Here is a 20042-nt window from a genome sequence, read left to right on the forward strand (position 1 = left end):
ACCTTTTTTAATCCGCATGCTGGAATTTGTGTGGTAAAAGTGTTTCCATTGCAGTTTATGCGCATCTTTTCTTATCCAATAAAAAGTTTATCCTACCCAGTTAGGCGCATACGTTTTTTATGCGCATTTTCAAAATTTATGCGCATCATGGCGTTTCCATCAACTGTTTTTTTTTTATGCACATTTGCAAAATGCGCATAAAATAGGTGGATGGAAACAAAGCTACTGATGTTTCAATACACACAACTACATTCACTTATATGATAGTTATGTAAGTCTTATACTATTATACAGTGATGTATTATCATTCGTTGAAAGAAACAATTTTCGAACTTCACATTGACGTTTTATTTATCAAGTTGAGTCAATACATTGACATGAGCTAATTATTAGCATTTTTTTGTCATTTATCTATCACTGAACTTGTTCTTTATGTGAGTTTAGAGTCCTTTATTTCTTTTAAAGCTCATGCAGCTCATTTCTGATTTCTGTAAGACAGTCAACACACTCTTAATAGCTCAATTATTTCTTTCCAAAAGTGCCTTTACATTTTAACAATCAAAATGTAACTTGTTTCTGTGCCAATTTTGTTTTCTTTCCTTCGTTTTTTAGTTGAACAGAACATGTGTGAGCAGCTCAGCTCTCTCAAAAGCCTCTTATTCACCTGGTATGTAACAAAGATGTTTTTTCCCTCTAATTATTATTTCTTGTGTTTGTGCATACAAATATGCAGAAACATTCACAAGAGAATATAAAAGATACTCTGTGACAAAACCTTTTGCTTTTAACACAGTAAAGTGATCACATACTGTCCATTTTTGCTACTTTTGTCCTTTGTAGATAATTGTTTGTACATTAATCACAAATGAATGAAACACACTGTAACTTCAAACTCATTTGTGTTAAGTCCAGGTGCTGTGAAATGTTATGTACAAGCGGCTGAAGCAATCAGGTGTGAGTAAAGTGCCATATATCTGATCAAGTCCTCCAGCATCTTTTTTGCTTCAAATTAAAGTGTTTTAAACTAGGTCAGGTTCATTTGATTTTGTCAACTTCCGGAGCTTTATCTCTTAACCAGGAGAAGGAGGGAAAATGCGCTCACTCTGCATAGTGACATTCTGAAATCAAATTGAAAGTAGCCCAATAGACAAAGGAATCAATGCAGTTGAGTCAATGTGCAAAAATCACAACACAGTAAAGGTTACCAAGACAGATCTCACAACAAAAGAGATCTGTCTTAGTACAGGCCAAAATCAAGCAACAAGTAACACAAACAAATCAAGAAAGCAGCTTCTAGTCTGGAACTTCCACAGCACAGCAGCTTCTAAATGCACCCTCTCTGTCTAAGGTAGGCTTATATATGTAGCAGCTGGGCAGAGTTATTCTGAAAGCAAGTTAGGCTGTGGCCACATCAGAGTTTGTGCTTTTGAAATTCTGTTGTACGATGCTGTGATAAAACAATATGATTAGATGTTGATAAAAGTGAGCGATTGCTCCATATTGAAGTTTTTGGTACAGAGAGGTCATGTTTTGATCTTTTATTGGTCTCATACACTCACGTGATGCGATTTTAAGCTTTGGTCTTACCCTTGTGGAGTCCAATATTAAATCTGTCATGCAGCTATATATTTATAATTAGAAAATAATTACATTAAGTAAAATTATTGTATGGGCAGTTTATAAAGGGTAATTCAGGGTGATTAACCTGCTCGATCTACACCATTTCTCAGAATTCTGTTTACCATGGTGTGTTTACAGTAGTGGACATGACATACGACAACAACTGCACTTGCTCCTGTAACTTGTTTGCAACAATGAAATTTCAATATCTGTGTCACATATTCATTTAAATAAATGGCTCATCATCATGTGCAGTCGTATTTATTAATAGCTGCCTGATAGGCCATACCATTACCTGAATAGGATTGTTTTACATATAAGAAACCTGTTAACGGGTGTAGCTGCTCGCTCCAATACCAACTTGATAGGTTAAAGCATATTACATGAACAAGACCTGCCTTACACCTCTTAAGACAAATAAGCATAGTGTCTATAACCATACATTCTTGATTGCCCAAATCATTACAATCGCTACATCTGAATGGTGCCTTTTCACACATTTTAAAAATAACTACCAATTTTAAGCATAGTTATTCACCAATACCAGTTTAATACTTTAATGTCAGTTTTCATTTCTGTGTGAAGTTTGCATGTTCTCCCGTGTTCACATGAGTTTCCTCCTGATGCTCTGGTTTCCCCAAAGTCAATAGACATGCGGTATGCATGCAGTGTGTGTAAATGAGTGTGTATGTTTCCCAGTAATGGGTTGCAGCTGAAAGGGCATCCGCTGTGTAAAGCATGTGCTGGATAAGTTGGAGGTTCATTCCACTATGGCGACCTCTGATTAATAAAGGGACTGAGCCGTAAAGAAAATGAATGAATATATGAATAACATCATCACATGAGTATCAGTGCTATCAGTTTCTGTATTTCTATTTGTTGTAATGGCCTGATGTTATTGCAATAAAAATAAATAAATAAACAAAGCAGTGCGATGTGGCTGTATATCAGCAGTGGTGGAATGCGTGTGTTATAGTGTACACTAGGCACTCGAGAATGATTGTCCCTCTACCTGTTGTTTCAATCCCCTGAGAACTTTGCTCATCTTCAGAACGCAAATGAAAACACTTTAGATGAAGTCAGAGAGCTCCCTCATCTATCATAGATGCTCCCGAGATGCTCAAAGTCCAGAAAAGGAAACAAAAACATTGTCAAAACCTGTGACGTGACTTTAGTGGTTCAATTGTAATCGAGTTCCAAGAACATTTTATGTGCAACAAAATGTTGAAAAAAGCAGCCATGCACAAAGTAGGAGCTGTTGAACTTGCTGCTTTTGACCCTGTAGCCTATTCTCTTCATTTGCATTCAGCAGAAAAAAAACTCAGAAAGGTTTGGAACAAGTAGAGCATGAGTGAATGACAGAATTATATTTTTTTATGTGAACTACCCCTTTAAAACTTCTGTAAGTAAAGGTAAAGTTAAATATTACTGAAGATTGCTAAAGAATGGCAGGAAACGTGAAACAGATAATACGATACAACAATTCATATGAAACAATAAGAAACCTATATAGGCCTATGAAGTTGTAGAAATAGAAAAGAAGAGGTCATAATTATGAGGATGAGATTTGGACTCAGATATTAATAGGAAGTAATGTGTTGTAGATCATCATGAACTGGATTTAAAAAGTTTCTCAAAATTGTCTTAAAATGTTTAGATTAAAAATTTTTTTTATCAACTTTAAAATACTGAAGTGTGTTTGTGTGTGTGAGAGAGAGAAATCTAATCTATTTTTTAAATATTTGTATTAATCTTTTTATTTTTATTAATCTATTTTTAATTTTAATCATCTATTTGTATTTTATTTATTTCTGTGTTTTCTCTGTATTATATTTTATATCCATATTTGTTTGCACTACTGCCCTTTTTGCACTGTTTTGTTTGTACGCAGTGAGGCTGCACTGCTTTGGCAATACAAATGTACAGTTATTTGTCATGCCAATAAAGCACCTAAAATGTGAAATGTGTGAGAGAGAGAGTGCGCGCAGTAATAGTGTAAAGTAAAAACCATGGGAGAAATGTATCAATAAGTCATGACTGCAACAGTAAGTGGCAAAAAAGTTAAATAAAATAATGACTTTTATTTTGGCGTGGCTTGTGACGTCATCAGGCGGCGCCGATTCAGCGCTGTGATTCAACTGGAGAAAGGTTTGTTTAAAAACGTTTACACAGATATAAACCGATTTAATTAAAGTTTCAGTTTTTTTCACTCGATGCTAAATTATGTACCTGCTGTTGACAATAATATTTAAACCCTTTTTACAGCGTAGTACTTTATTATCAGTAGCCGAGGGCTATTGTTTGAAACAGAAAAGGGTGTAATAGGTGTTTTAAAGCAGGGTTTCCCAAACTTTTCTAATAGAGGTAAAGTTGGTTTTATATTCGCACATTTGTTCATTTAGAAGTGTTTATATTGTTTACCATGTTACGTTGAATATTTGATCGGAATTAGCATGCAAGTGTGACTTATAAACAACATTAACACTGTTTATTTGACTGTGAACAATGTTGTACTTTGATAGTCATTTGCTTCTAATATGATTTCGCTATTTAGAGCTTGCAAAGAATACTTTAATGAAATTATATTATTAAGGGGAAAGTCCGAATGTGCGAATATAAAACCAATTTAACCTCTATTTTTAAAGAAATGTTTTACCTGATTTATTTTTGATAATAAAAAGAAACTGTTGAAGCAAGTGTTGAAGAGAAGTTATTTTGTTTCTGTTCATCGTTTTATTTATTTTAAACAGGACATTTTTATTGTTTTGTTCATTTTAAACAGGATAAAGTGTCCAAACACAGAGAAAAACTCCTGCTGAAGCGACTGATCTCCACACTGTTATAAAGATGGCGTTTATTAAAGAGGAGAGTGAAGATGTGAAGATTGAAGAAACATTCACAGTCAAACAGGAAGATCTGCAGGAGCAAACAGGTTGGTTTTCAATCTCAAAGACCAACTCAGTCATTTGATCCTCATTCAGATATATTTTAATAATAAGAATACTAAATTAAATCCATCTTGCAGCCCTGAGTGTGCTGCCTAGTTCTATATATTGCTATCTATATATATATCTAATATTGGAATTATATCGTATCGATTGAAATTAAGAAGTATATCGTGATATAAATTTTTGCCATATTGTCCAGCCCTAATCTAACAACATATTCCCCGACTTTGGTCTTTTGAATCTATTACTTGTTCTCAGGTAATGTGTTTTGGCTGAGCGCAAAGATAAGTTAATAATTAATGTAACCACATTCTGTATATTGACTGATCACTTGCCTTTATTTCCTATTATGTATAAACTTATTGTACGTTATACTTTTATAATGGCCATTATAGGTTATTAAAACTGATATTCAGCAAAAGAGAGGGTATGTTTTGCATTTTCAATGAAAATTAAAGGAGGCAGTAATGTTACAGGCTCTGTTTTGTTATGAATATGCATACAGTGAAGACGACGCTCTTATATGAATCTACATGATGCCTTAACATTTCTGCAGTCTTTTAATTTGTTAATATCAAAACGAAAATAGCAGTTCCTTCTATTATGTTTTTATTTTATTGTTAAGATAGTCAAACAATGTATTGGATGATGGGAATAAGGATTTAAAAGTACACCTTTGAAGATTTAAGACAAGTCCTCAAGAGTCTGTTTTCCATATCAAACTTGCGAAGTCTGAACTTACAAGGAGAGGATGCAGGACTGAACTGTGTGTAGGCTACTTAATATTGAGGAAAAGCCCTAGAAAGGCGAATGTCTGCAGCCACGCCTCCGTCTTCAGATGTCTCCGTCCCGCCCCTATCCGTACTGAGACGGAGCAGCAGCGTTTTAGAATGAAAACGGCCTCTTCAGCATTTCCGAAACGCTCAAAGCACGGGGGTAAGAAAGATACTGATTAATTTAAAGAAGACTACATTTCTTAAATAATGACTTTAAAGCTGTAAAAAGTAAGTTTTAGTAAGCGCAAATTCTCTCTCTCATGCACATGCACACGGTCAGGCACAATTACTATGTTTTATAACAAATATTTAATTTCATGTTAATAGGCCTAAAAAATAGCCTATATTTAAAAATATATTGCTACTAATGTAGTCTATTGAACAATCTGCAGTTTCGCGGCTCACTCGCTGTGAACAGCTGTGTCTCATTTCAGAGCTCTTTCAGTTCTCTAAGTTGCCATGGTAGCACACAACATAACTGATGTATCTATGCTCGACTTTTAAGGTTTCACGACAGAAACGTGCACGAGCAGTTATCTAGATTATTTAAACTGAACTCAGACTAGTTAGATCAAATGATCTTCAACTTGCTGTTATGGAACCAATTTAAGCATGGACGTTTAGTTTAGCTCATTCAAGTCAGGCTTTTGACTTTAATCACCGCTTTTTTCAACCACTTTTATGAAATAGCCCCCTGATCTCATATGCTTTTGATTTAAAACTTCAGTTGCCTATTGGAGAAATGATCAGAAATAATAAACTGCAGAAAACACACTACTTGCTCTACAAACAGGTGTGTTCATGTCTATACATACAAATAAAAATAATAAAATGAGAAAATATGACTTTGCAACATCAAGCAGCATTAGGCACGGGCCAGTATAAGATTCTGACAGTATGATATCCTAAAATATATTTTCTTCTGAGACACTTTTAAAATATTTTTGAGCGGTAAACATCTCAGGCTAAATAATTCAAATGAATCACAGATTTCTTTACGATTTAAAACAGCATCTTTGGTCTTTACTGCTGGAGATACTGTTGTCCTAAAAAAACTTGGAAAAAAAAAATCTTACATATACTGTAGGAACGGTGCAGCAGAAAATGTTTGCGGTTTTATAACCTTGACTTTTCCAAACTGCGGTAAACCTTGAATATAGTTATTTCCCCATGCCTCAGCAGCATAACACTGATATTTAGGATCTAAAAATTTATTCTTTAAAAAAGTCTCAAGCAAAAAGATTCCAATGGCGCCGCCTGCTGGTACATGAAGAATATGGTCTATATTCTGCGACTAAAATATTTTATAACAATTAATTATTTTAGTGTCCATTTCATTCAGCATGCTTAATATTTGGGGCATCCACATTTTTTGACATACTGTAAGCCAGAGTTTCTGCAGGTTATACAAAGTTAAGAGTTGTTTGAGTATATTAAGTTCTGGTTGCTTTTTATCTTAATGACCTTTAAGGGTTCTTTCTGACTATTTTTGTGTATGTAATTTCCTAATTAAGTTAAAAGATTTAACAAAAAATAGTTCTTATATTTTTTATATTGTCTATTTATATGAACTAATATTTTGTATAACACATTTTCATTATTTAACAGATTTAATACTTCTATCAATCAAATTCTTTCTATTTCATCAGCTTTGAAGTAACCAGATTCCTGATACATATCTTTGTGAATTTTATTTTGTAAGTTTCCTTGAGTGCTATACCAGCATGCAGAGAGTTTGTGTGTGTGTGTGTGTGTGTGTGTGTGTGTGTGTTAATTTGGGTGTTTATCCAAGGATCAAGTTTATGTTCGGATCGAGTTTATATGTCTGTGCATGTGTATGTGGGTGTATGCATGCAATAGGTTTATATATGTGCAAGTGTTATACTTGTTTTGAACATAGTATATGTTTATATGTGAGAAATTTATATGTGTATATTCAAGTGTAGACATGCGAAACCCTACACTGCGCCTCATAGCCATCTGTGTTTGGTGTCGGGAAGGTGGATGGTGAGGCGACAGGTTGACTTAAACTTTTATGAACCAATTTGATGTGTTTACGATGCTAGTTGGCATCGCTCTCCCGCAGTTTGCAGAGCGCCGAAACAAAAAGCTGATCGGAACTTAAAAATTTTCGATATTTCAATACATTTGTGTATATGTTTTACATATGTTTTATCATATCTATCTATCTATCTATATATATATATATATATATAGATAGATAGATAGATAGATAGATAGATATGATAAAACATATGTAAAACATATACACAAATGTATTGAAATATCGAAAATTGGTTTAAAAATCATATCACCGTTATTGAAAAAAAATCTATCGTGATATAATGATCTTATATTATTGTCCAGCCCTATGTTAGATATAGAGAACAAGATGAATTAAATATCACTTTTAGCAAATATAGTGAGATTAGATCCAGCGTAACTCGTAACATCAAAAAGGAAAAAACATTAATAAATTAACCCACTTCTCATTTACTAGTCTGTTATGAGACATATCATACCTCTTGAGCCTCCGATCTCCTCCTGATTTGCAGTTTCTGTTTGTTTTTTGTAAATGTAATTGTCTTCAAATCTGAAAATATAATTTATTTTAAAGTGTGAGTTGTTATTCGATGTGATACGAAGCTGCAAGCATGTTCTTTTGGACAGAATTTTTAACTAAGGTGTAATGTTGTCCAGATACTGGAATTTCTGACTTCATTATCTAGCTATATATTGATGTTCAATAGGCTACTATTTTTGATATAAAAACAATTGTATCAAAAATGGTACAAAAAATTATTTCTTAAGAAGAAAATTTTTTCTTTTTTTTTTTTCAGTTTTCCTCAAAATAGGCTGATGTGGGCATTGTGGCACTTTAAATGCATGTAATGCCTGTTTCATTTAAACTTGAGCAGAAATTCCATATATGCCAAAATCCCTAATATGGATGAAGGGATCCAGCTATTGCTGTTGAATGAAAATAAGATCTGAATAAATATTAAAAGGCTTTAACTGATCATTTACACGACTGCGCCCATAAATGGTTTATATGTGTACTTCCAGCCATCTTAGGTATATTTATAAGAAAGTCGATTTATAATTTAATGCTAACTGACGTAGCATGTTACAGTAGAATATAGCTATAAAATAATATGCTAGATGCATGAACTCACTGTAATTTAACTATTACAGAAACGGATGAGAGATTTGTTTTTATTTCAAAGCATTTTACTAGATTATGTCAAAATAAGATGTCCCAAAATATCAGTCCGTTTGCTAAAACACAAAGTTTTGACCAAATTAATCCACAAAATCAACCCAGAATGGATGAAAATTACCCAACAGCACACAAGGGGAAAGGTGCATATTTCAGCCTTTATGCAGATGCTGTACAGGTATGTCTCATGTTTGCGAGACAAATATTCAGCTGTTTGTTCAACTGTTACCTCAGAACTTTTTTTTTCCCGATGCGTTTACCAGTCAGGCACAGAATGAACAAGTATCTCCTGTCTGCTTTACAAATTTTAGAAAAACGTTTTGTTGTAATTCTGAATATATACGAATAAAAATATAGGCCACTTACAGTTTTTAAATCTGTGTCTGATCAATATGACCAAAATGACTTTTATGAGAAACTCTGAAAACTGGACTGACACAGTTTCAATTTACTAGAACTTCTAAGTTAAGTGGCTTCAGCACAATTTACAATGTAAAAGCACTAGATGAAGATGAATTGAATCTGCTTAAATGTGTACACGTTAATAGACTGAACAAAATATGATCTGATTTATTTTACATTTAATGTGCATCAAAATTACAGTGTGTAGCCAATGTTTCCAGTGTCTTTTCACCTTTACGCTTTTGATGACAGTTTTAAGACTTAATGAAAACTAATGTTTTATTTATTTCAGACCTAATTGAAGAGAATAAGGGGAGGAAAGATGAGGAACATCATGTCAAAATTGAGGAAAAAACTCATTTACAGACTGATGGTATTTTGAAAAGGAGAGACAAGAATCGTTTCACCTGCACTCAGTGTGGAAGGAATTTTGAAAGAAAAGGCGATCTTAAGATTCACATGAGGATCCACACTGGAGAGAAACCATTCACATGCACTCAGTGTGGGAAAAGTTTTAGCCAATCATCATCCCTTAATTACCACATGATGATCCACGCTGGAGAGAAACCGTTCACATGCTCCCAGTGTGTGAAGAGTTTCAGTTGCTCATCTCACCTTAATAAACACATGATGATCCACACTGGAGAGAAACCATTCACATGCACTCAGTGTGGGAAGAGTTTCAGCCAATCATCATCCCTTAATCACCACATGAGGATCCACACTGGAGAGAAACCATTCACATGCACTCAGTGTGGGAAGAGTTTCATACAATCATCTCACCATAATCACCACATGAGGATCCACACTGGAGAGAAACTATTCTCATGCACTCAGTGTGGGAAGAGTTTCAGACGCTCATCATCTCTTAAAGACCACATGAGGATCCACACTGGAGAGAAACCATTCACATGCACTCAGTGTGGAAATCGCTTCAGCCGATCATCAACCCTTAATCAACACATGATGATCCACACTGGAGAGAAACCATTCACTTGCACTCAGTGTGGGAAGAGTTTCAGCCAATCATCATCCCTTAATCAACACATGAGGACCCACACTGGAGAGAAACCATTTACATGCACTCAGTGTGGGAAGAGTTTCATACAATCATCACAACTTAACCGACACATGAGGATCCACACTGGAGAGAAACCATTTACTTGCACCTAAGCCACGGTTACACTGGACCTTTCTCCCCATAGACTTCCATTCATATGCACGCAAATGCGTCAGACTGTAAACGAAAGTTTGTGGGTCAAGTTTTGCAGTTCACTGCGTTGCAGAGTTCAAGCTTGGTGAACTCTGACCTGCGAAATCGCATTACTTGACTGTGTGAGACCAATCGAAGATCAAAACATGACCTCTCTGGACAATCGCTCACTTTTTTTAATGTCTAATCATCTTGTTTAATCCCGCCCCTTTTCGCAGCGCCATACAACAAAATGTTGCATGCTCAAACTCTAGTGTAACCGCAGCTTTGGTGTGGGATGAGTTTCAGCAGCTCATCAGAAATTAACCTGTTAAGCTTTTGGGCTATTTTGGGTATTTCCGCCTGAATTTGGCCTTCCGATTTAAAAAGCTTTCCATAACCACATGCATAGGAATAAATACAAAACTTTGGTATCATTTTAAAAGAAATCCTGTGAAATTTCATAAAATACTGTTTTATATAAACTGAAGTTAGAAAATGTGGAACTCAGGCCTTGAGTGCTCCATCAAAATTCCATTTCTTTCCAGCAGGTGTCAGTAAACACAAGAAAAATACATTTCTCCCTATAATAATGCATGCAAGAGTTATTCTATTCCAACTGGAAGAAGGTAACATGCCAACCTAAATTTAAAGTCTCACAACACCCACATACAGAACAATAAATGCAATATCTTAATGTCATTTTAAAGAAAACCCTTTGAAATTACAAAAAACACTGCTGTTAAATGCTAACTATTATTATATATGTTTTCTGTCCTATGATGAACCACCTCAACACAAACAGCTTTGTTTTTTTTTTTGTTTTAAAGCAAGTCTTAGTGCATAACTCAGGCCCTGTGTGTTCTATCAAACTGAGGACAGTTTTTGTTTGTTACCAGCATATGTCAGGACGCACGAGAAAAAAATTATTTTGTCTTAATCATGTAGTATGCAAGAATCATTTTAGTTTAACCGAAGGGTGGGAAAAAACAACACGAGTTTCCTACCTGTGAAAAACAAGATATTACAAGGGTTATTATCACAAAAATCATAATTTTACTTCTTCATAACCACATCAAAATCATAACACTATATCAAAAAAGCAAATGGCACAGTAGTACTTTTTTTCCGTTTTATTTTTCAATGTCCAAACGGCCTTCACACTTTAAATGTAAAATAAATAATGTACAAATATATATAAACTGCAATTATATATAAATAGATATTTTAGAAAAGTAATGTGCAAAGTCTAACAAAAGATTTTGAAAAATGACTAGTAAAAAAAAAAGGGTCATTTTGTAAATATGTTATCGTATTTTTTTGAATTTTTGAATTTCATGACCCAAATTTGTTGCATTTGGCACTTACAAGACATAGTAGGGGATTATTCATTCACACAAGAACAGAAAAAGCTGAAAATGGACTAATTTTGTTGCGAAGAACCTAAGGTAAAGGATGATGTAGCTTGTTTGGCTATCTGGAGCAGCGCACGGAGCAAATAGACAATAATTGCCCTTGTATGTTTATAAAATAGGAGTTCATACCTTATGATTTATTCAAAGACTTTTGGACAAGTGACTGTAAATTGTTGTGGAAAAAATATTCTGGTCTGCTAAATATTCAACGCGTGGCTGTGCATTTATACTTCTGCGCGCTGTCTGTTGGTCTGCATTAACACTTCCGAAACGCTAGTTGGCAGTGAGGTGTAAATGTTCCTCTGTGTTGAGTTTCTTCGCTGGTGCTTTGTTTTTCCTGAACACTTCCTGAATGTACAAGTGACTCAAACTTGCTCTTTTTTTAAGCAGAAACCGGCGGACGTGCAACAACTTTACTATGAGGTAAACACAAAACAAGCTTTTTATCTGGAGCTCTCTCACGGGACTTCACACTTGTAAACAATCGCTCTATTGGGCTCGCAAGGCTCTCAGTCCTAATCAGACTCGTCAGCGCTACCAAGCCGACTAATCACAGAGCTTGCGCACGACGTGTAGTTAAATTTTTTAAGAGGTGCACGTCAGCAACATCGACGGCCACGGCGTAGGGCTATGCGTCAGCGACGTAGCATAAGCATGGGCTTGACGCAGAAGTATAAATCAGCCTTTAGAGGGACTATATCAGAAGAAAGTCTCTTTCCTAACCCTCAACCGGAATGCAGCATAAGGTACCAACATATCAGTACAATCAACCTCACTAATGCAACAAAAAGTTGCCTTTTACAGTCTTTACCAAATGTCAACCTCCCTATGCTGCACTCCAGTGGAGAGGCAGAACCAAATATCTCCCCCTTTATTTGACTAGAAAGGAGTAAAAGATACTGTCTACTGGTCTTAAGATGATTGCTCCCACATTGCCAGAGGTACTACTAAGTACTGTCTGGTGTTGGAGCGAGCAGCAGGCTTTTAAGCCATCAGTAGAGCCTACTCTTACAGCATTCACCAGCTTCAAGATGATCATTGGTGTGACAAGTCTCTTTGACCCACCCACTGATCGGCCGAAAGCGGGAAGGACAGAGACTCATCTGCTCAATTGGGAACACTTGAGTTCCCCTCTATAAAAGCCAGCAGTGTTGGCTTCTGGAAAGCCGTGCTTTTGCTCCTGTTTGTTTTGTTTAGTTTATTTTTTAGCTTTGGTTAATCTTTGATTTTGGCTTACCTAAAGTGAGCACTTTATTATTCGTTAATGTTTAAATAAATACTTTTGGTACCAAACCATCTGGTGTATGTCGTCCCTTTGATTTTGTCATCGCCTTTGAGCCGGGTTGTGACAGTTGGTTCCATTAAGCACTCAGTTCAAGTCCTTTTTCCCTGTGAGTATGTGAACCCTGCGCTTCGATAAATGTCCATTTCATACCCAGAAACAACCAATATAGTATTAAAAGATAATATTGTAGATTATAGGATTAATATCCTTAATTTCAGGTCCTTCTGTTTGCACTTCTGTCTCGTAGCACAGATAATGACCTGCTTGAAACCCCCTTTTCATTCATGTCATTCTGATAAAAAAGAACGAGAGGAAAAAGAAAATAGAAAACAACATAAGATTACTTGCATAGTATAGGAATAATTTTTGGCATATATATGTAAAAGAGTCTAAGTGCCAAAATAAAAAAACAAAATATCCTCTAACTACCTGCCAACACTATTCATTATTCTAAAGGTCTGTCTACGCTTGAAAATCTCCCTTACTTTTCCACAAAACAGGAATAACATAAAAACAAGAATAACGGCACACTCAAAAACAAAAGAAAAAAAAGGTTTGATACTCATTCAAGCAGGTTTGGGGTAACGTTCTCATCAATGGACCAATCTGAGGATTTTGGAAGCATATTTTCATAGCCATAGTCACTGTTGTGGTGGGCTTGCACGGTTCCTTGTACTTGCACAGTAACCATGTGTGTGGCAGCAGCACTGTCTAGCATTGATCTGATGAATGACACAACACAGCAAAAAAGTTAAGCAAAAACAAGTATGGTAACCTCCAAGTACTCTACAACTTTATCAACCATTGTCCCCAAGATCTAAATATGGAGGCAAACCAGTTACTCAAGTTTTTGTCTTGTCCAGCATTTTTCTTGACTAACATCCACCTCTGGAGGTTAATTTTTGTAATATTGATGCAGCAGTAGTCCCCTTCAGCTTATCGGTCAGCTTTTCCCTTTCTAGTAAGGCTGAGAAGTCGATTGTTGATAGGTCTCATTCCATTCCATTATCCGATTGTCCTTCATCTGGGGAAAGATTATCTCTTTACTCATGTTCACATATGCATTCTGTATTATCATTGACCGTAGCATGATTTCCTTCCATAGTAGGGTCCTCCTGTTGTTCCCCAGAGGCCGGCGGTTTTACATAAATCGACAGGTCCGCTGTTTCTCCTCCAACCAGTTCATGTTGTCCATGATGAAATTCAAGAGAGTCATTACTTGTTTTATGCTGCTTATGTACTTCCTGTGCTAGATTGCTACATTTTTTTTTACTGTTTCTTAGCTTAGGAACTCTGGTACAATGGTTTAAACGGTACCAGGTGTTGTTTTTGTTTTGAACTTGTAATGCAGTTGATGTTGCTCTCACTACTGTATAGTAGAGCTGGGCGATATGGCAAAAAAAATATCACAATAATTTTTTTACATATCAGTTGATATCGATATTTATCACGATAAACGTAAAATCTTTATATTTATCAATTTTACAAGATTTTTTGTATGCCAATCGCTTTGCGCAGCTGATTTAACACATATAGTGAAATGTTTTAGCTGTCTGACAATATAAATAATAAAACAATAAACAAAAGAACAATCTTAATTCAGCATTTACTGTTTTCAACAACCAAAGAGATTATAAGTTATTGGATATTATTGTTCAACATCAGAAAAAAATAAAATAAAATCTTGTTTGGAACAAGTAAAGGTGAGTTAATGGTCACAGAATTTTCAGTTTTCACATTTTAGTACAGTCACAATACCCGAGTAAACAACAATTAAATACATACCTCTAATATAGTGTAGGGATAGTCTACAGTTTAACCCAAAGAATGACCAGTCTGGTAGATGAAGAAGAGCCGGAGTCAGAGATTTTAAAAAAATAAATTAAGTTTACTGAAGATAGTTTGCAGTTTCATTCGCAGAAGCCAGCTTCAACACTCGCAATGAGTTCCTAGGCCGCTCTGCTTACAGTTTCAACAATCGAACAATTATACTCTTTACACAAGTCCAGAAAGGGTGGGATCCAGGTAAACAGTCCTCATTGGTTACAATAGAAATAGACAATTCTAAATACATGCGTCAAAGAAACATAGTATCTACTTCCAGATATGGATGGCCTTAATGTGTGCGTCAAAGAAAGCATTGTATCTGTCTCCAGATATGGATGGCGACCTGATGCCTAGAGGTGAGGTCGCCTTAAGTTATTAGGAGCTGATCTCCGACCTGTAAAAAGCTAAACCAGGAAAACAATAGACACAAACGACCATCTGTGTTAAAGACTCAAGGATGTTTCTTGTACGTTCAGCTGTGTAATCAGGCTGGTTCAAGACTGTTTCCATCAACAATCTGCTGCAATATCTTGGCTACAAACAGTCTGTCTCCACACAAAAAGGAATTACATTACTATTAATTATACTCAAAAACAGATCAATCAAACAGCTATAAAATTATAGGCAATATATCAGGACAATAAAACAGCTGTCTTCTTCTCCTCTGTATTGGACCTCCAGTCATAAGAACAGATTGAGAGAGAGAGAGAGAGAGATCTCCATGACCTATGACCTGGTTTGTGTGTCTCCTGAAAACAAAGTTAAAATAGACAGGCAAAAAGAGAAACAAGGACACAGAACATTCTTGCAGTAAGCAGTTATAACTTATTCATTAGTTAACATCAATTCACAGTTAAATACTGAGAAACAGGATGATGAAAAGGATAAACGTTGGTCCATGATGAGACGGATTGGAAAGCAGAAATCCGAATCCTTCAATAGACTAATTGTAACCCAGGTTACTGTAGTCCTTATCAAGCCCTTTAACCAAATAAATAAATAAGAACAATAACTGGAGTACATGTAAAATAATTTTATTTGTATTTTGTAATAGTCACAATGTTATCAAAAAGAAAAAAGAAACATTATATAATCGTAGAATGCAGATAAAATTAAATGCATCTATTTAACTGCGAGTGAAAAAAATACTAGCTCCGCCTCCCGGAATGACGTCATCTGCGCGCGTTGAGTTGAGAGAGAGGCAGAGTCACAGCGTGAGAGAGGAGTGAAACGAGAGAAACGTGAACAGCTGGAGCGAGCTCGCGGCCCGCGTCGTGTATAGCTGTAAAATTTGAGAAATTAGAAGTAAAACAAGCAGTTGAAACTTGATTTAGTTGCTGTAATATACTACTGTCCGTACTCAAACCCCCAATCGCGTTTGGACCAAGGACAGGAATCGTCTGAAGCACAGATCTGATTAGGCTGTATTTTTTTTGGGTTCATAAGTGATTTTTCCTTCAACTATAACTACTATATTTCTTGGTGAGTGAATTTTGTATTATTGTATTTCACTAAAAGTGATTGTTATAAGTCATTTATGGTGTAAATGGTTCATGAATATAGTCTGAATGTATGTTAAATGGTTAAAATGCACATTAATGTGAATCTAAGTGCGGATTAAGAGCAAATCTGCTGTTTAAATGTTTTTGGGAAGTGTATTAGTGTTACAAACGGACATCTGCAGTTGTCCATGTGCTCTTTTAGCATGTGCAAATGGCTCACATGTGTTTTGCTAACCGTGTGCTTAAACTAGCATGCTAACAGAATGTGAGTGCATCTATTAAGATGTTTTTTCAGTTTAATAGCTATATACAAATACGAAATTGCAATTGTAGTGAAGATAATGTGGTTTAATATGAGAGTTGATACTTTATTGTACATTTATCCTATTTTATTTAAATTAGTTAAGTTTATGTGAGAACTGATTGTATGCACTGATTTATATTCATTGTTGAAAGGTGAATGGAAATTAATGGTGCCTTTCCACCTTGTCTTTTCAAGGTTGGGTTTTTTTTTTGTGTGTTCTTTTCCTCTGTTTTGTTGTTCCATCTTCTCTGTTCGTGATCCTGACACCTGACATTTGGAGTGTGGAGTTCTAGAAGTCCAAAGTATTCTTGTTTCTGCCATCTTGGAGGACATTCGCTGTTGGTGGAAACTGGCGAGCCGCCCGGTTTTATGGAACCAATATTTCGTGTTGCCCAATTCATCTTATTGGTAGGAAATTTGAGTTTATATTTTCCATCGTCTATCGGACACAGGAACGACTGGAAGCCAGAGTCATATTTAGTTCTATTTTTCTGGAACTGAGCTACTAATCAGTGTTAAAACAAAACACTGCAACGGGTGCATTATAAACAATTGAGTTTACTGAACTGAACTTGAACATTTCACAACCAAACAGGTGATCAATCATATTTGTTTGATGGACTAGTGAATTATTTTGCCGAATCACTTTGGTATCTGACAAGAAATTATTTTCTGGGTTCAATTTTCTAGCTGTTTTTTTCCTAATTGAAGTGTTTCAATTATTACTATGGTCTTACTTACCTGAGGAGTGCTGAAGTTGTATATATTTACCTTTTACATTTTGTTTTTGTGAAGAAAACACTTGACATAGTGTGAAAAGCCTTTATTTTATTTTATTACTTTATATTTGGGGAAATATACATTTCAAAGTCCAAATTTGAGAATAATTAGTTTGTTATTTTATTTAATTTATTTCATTTCTCTCTAATATTTACAATATAAATCATATATATTTTGATACAAAAATTCCTGTCTTGTGTCATCATTTCCCTTGTCTTGCTGCAAAGTTGGCTCCAGAGCGAACTTAAACTTCTGATAACTTGGTCCAAAGTTGATAGTATAATATTGTAATCTCCTTGGTTTCTATATCGTGCGGGTTACAGTAAAGTTGGCGAGCCAGCCAGGAGTCTAATTATTGCAGCAAGGGTGTCAAAACGACAAGAAAAAGGGAATTGTATCAGTAGCAAACCGTTTTAAAAATTTGAGCTGTCATAATGGATGTCGTAAGACGAGAAAATATAACTGTAGCGAACTCTCTCATAGTAAGCGGTCTAACGTTAACTGAGTTAGATAATGAGCTGGAAGCATATTTGCTGAGATACGGCTCTATCCGTCGCAACGTGATAATTGATGACCCAGCATCAGACTTTCACAAGCTGCTGATTGTGGAGTTTAATGAAAACTCTGCGTTTCAAACTTTGCATCCCCATTTGCCCCTGACTTTGGGAAGTCTTTCTGATCCAAGCATTACCTTTCGGGTACGCGCTTTAGCCGCTGTGTGTGACCCACCTGTCGTTAGCACTGCCACTGAAGGGTACCTTGAGCAATTGAAGGCCATAGCCAAAGAGAGTGGAAGGCCTTTCCAAACCGTGTTGCAGGAGGAGTTAGAGAAACTTAAAGAAACTCATTCAGTAGACCAAACTCTAGCAGAATCTCAAAAGATAGAGGTTGCTGACACACAGTCTAGAGATAACACTCTGATTTCTGAGTCATCTAATGTAGCAGAGATAGACCCCCAAGATTCCGAATCCAAAAACCCAACCAAGAATAGAATCATTTATGTGTCCCCGCCTTTACCCGAAACTACCGCTGATGATAACCTTACAACAGTCTTCCCTTCCTCTTCGACAAACATAATGGGCGATCCCCAGGTTCAAAGAATGGTAGTTGAGCATGTAGTAAAAACGAGTGATGCCATGATGTCTCAGCAGACATCCATTCGTCTTAGGGTCTTTTCAGGGAAGAGTCCCCGCCCCCCTAACGAACCTGATTATGACACCTGGCGTGCCAGTGTTGACTATTTGCTTAATGACCCATCTATTTCAGACCTGCATAGAACACGTAAAATCCTGGACAGTCTCTTACCTCCAGCTGCAGATGTAGTTAAACATGTGCGTCCCCCAGCCCTTCCTGCTGTCTATCTTGAGTTGCTGGAGTCCGTTTATGGTTCTGTTGAAGATGGAGACGAACTGTTAGCAAAACTAATGGGTACTTTTCAGAATCAAAATGAAAAATCATCCGACTATCTCCATCGCCTTCAAGTCCTGTTAAGCGCAGTAATCAGGCGAGGTGGTATAAAAGAGACTGAACGTGACCGTTATCTTTTAAAACAGTTCTGTAGAGGGTGCTGGGATAGCCGCCTCATTGTTGATCTTCAGCTTGAGAAAAAAGAGGGCCAGTTACTTACCTTCGCTGAATTAACCATACTAATTCGAACTCAGGAAGACAAAAATGCTTCTAAGGAGGAGCGTATGAGGAAACACTTTGGGATGACAAAGCCAGCAAATGTTTACCCAAAGACACGAGCTATCTCAAACCAAGTGTCAGCTTGTGCATGCGACGTGTCTAGCCCTTATAGTTCCGAAGCAGGATCTTTAAAGAAACAAGTCGCAGAAATTCAAGCTCAAGTCGCCACTTTAAAACAGTCTCCTGATAAAAAGAGTATTAAAGGTCAATCAGAAAGGGCTGAGTTAGTTGCTTTAAAGAGGACTGTTGAAGACCTTTGCGTTCAGGTGGCTGCTGTAAAAGCATCTGTTGCTGAGGGACTAAAAGGGAACAATCCAGCGCAATCAGAAATTGCCAGATTGCAGCGACAGGTAGCAGAGCTACAAGCACAAGGTATTGTACAAAAAGCATATCAAGCTCCTTATATGCAGAGATCCCCTGGAACCGAAATGGACAGAGCTCTCAAGAAAGAGCCTTTAAGAACTAACAGACCTAGGCCAGGGTACTGTTTTCGATGCGGAGATGATGGGCATTTGGCAGTCAACTGTGAAAACCCTGCAAATCCTCCAAAAGTTGAGGAAAAGCGGCTCAAGCTGAGAGAGCAGCAGCATCAGTGGGATATGCTACATGGAAGTCCCGCTCAGTTTTTAAACTAGGTGAGGTCTCTATAGCGGGGCATATGGAGGCCAAACTTTATAATAGCCGCCCTGGATGTTATAAACAGATACCCGAGCTCAGTCAAACCACTGTGTCTTTCAAACATTTACCCAAAGGTCTGGTAGGAACCAAATGTACAGCCCAAGTCACCATTGGGGGGATGGAGGTAAACTGCCTTTTAGACACGGGGTCGCAGGTCACCACAATACCCCATTCGTTTTACAAAGCACATTTATCTGATTTCCCTTTGGAGCCCTTGAAAAATCTACTGGAGGTAGAAGGAGCTAATGGACAGGCTGTGCCATATTTAGGGTACATCGAACTTACCTTGAAATTCCCCAAAGAATTCATTGGGGCAGAGGTTGAGGTTCCTACATTAGCTTTAGTTGTTCCAGATTTAACCAGTTTTTCCCAAATTTTAGTTGGAACAAACTCGTTAGATGTGCTTT

The 20042-nt window shown here is 36.4% G+C and overlaps 2 protein-coding genes across 6 annotated transcripts in view; one reads left to right on the forward strand and one right to left on the reverse strand.

Moving 5' to 3' along the window:
- The window catches only part of LOC137491105 (uncharacterized), a 698540-nt gene that overhangs the window by 28058 nt on the left and 650440 nt on the right, over positions 1–20042 (reverse strand). The gene's annotated exons all lie outside the window — the stretch shown is intronic.
- Positions 3729–12866, forward strand: LOC137491114 (gastrula zinc finger protein XlCGF57.1-like). 4 transcript variants are annotated; one of them, XM_087245941.1, is made up of 4 exons: positions 3729–3768; positions 4371–4552; positions 9259–9509; positions 9594–12866. In XM_087245941.1, the coding sequence occupies exons 2-4, from the start codon at positions 4468–4470 to the stop codon at positions 10137–10139; spliced, it is 882 nt and encodes a 293-aa protein (XP_087102067.1). In that variant the 5' UTR covers positions 3729–3768; positions 4371–4467; the 3' UTR covers positions 10140–12866. The 4 variants fall into 4 exon arrangements, with proteins under 4 accessions (XP_087102067.1, XP_087102066.1, XP_087102065.1 ...); XM_087245940.1 differs by having other exon boundaries at positions 4403–4552; XM_087245939.1 differs by having other exon boundaries at positions 9259–12866.

This window comes from Danio rerio, chromosome 4 (genome assembly GCF_052040795.2).
Source record: "Danio rerio strain M-AB ecotype USA chromosome 4, GRCz13ab, whole genome shotgun sequence".
Taxonomy (NCBI): Eukaryota; Metazoa; Chordata; class Actinopteri; order Cypriniformes; family Danionidae; genus Danio; species Danio rerio.

Coding starts and splice junctions, on each gene's coding strand:
- LOC137491114 (XM_087245939.1), top strand. CDS start 4,468: ATGGCGTTTATTAAAGAGGAGAGTGAAGATGTGAAGATTGAAGAAACA. Junction 4,553..9,258: donor AGATCTGCAGGAGCAAACAG/GTTGGTTTTCAA, acceptor TATTTATTTCAG/ACCTAATTGAAGAGAATAAG.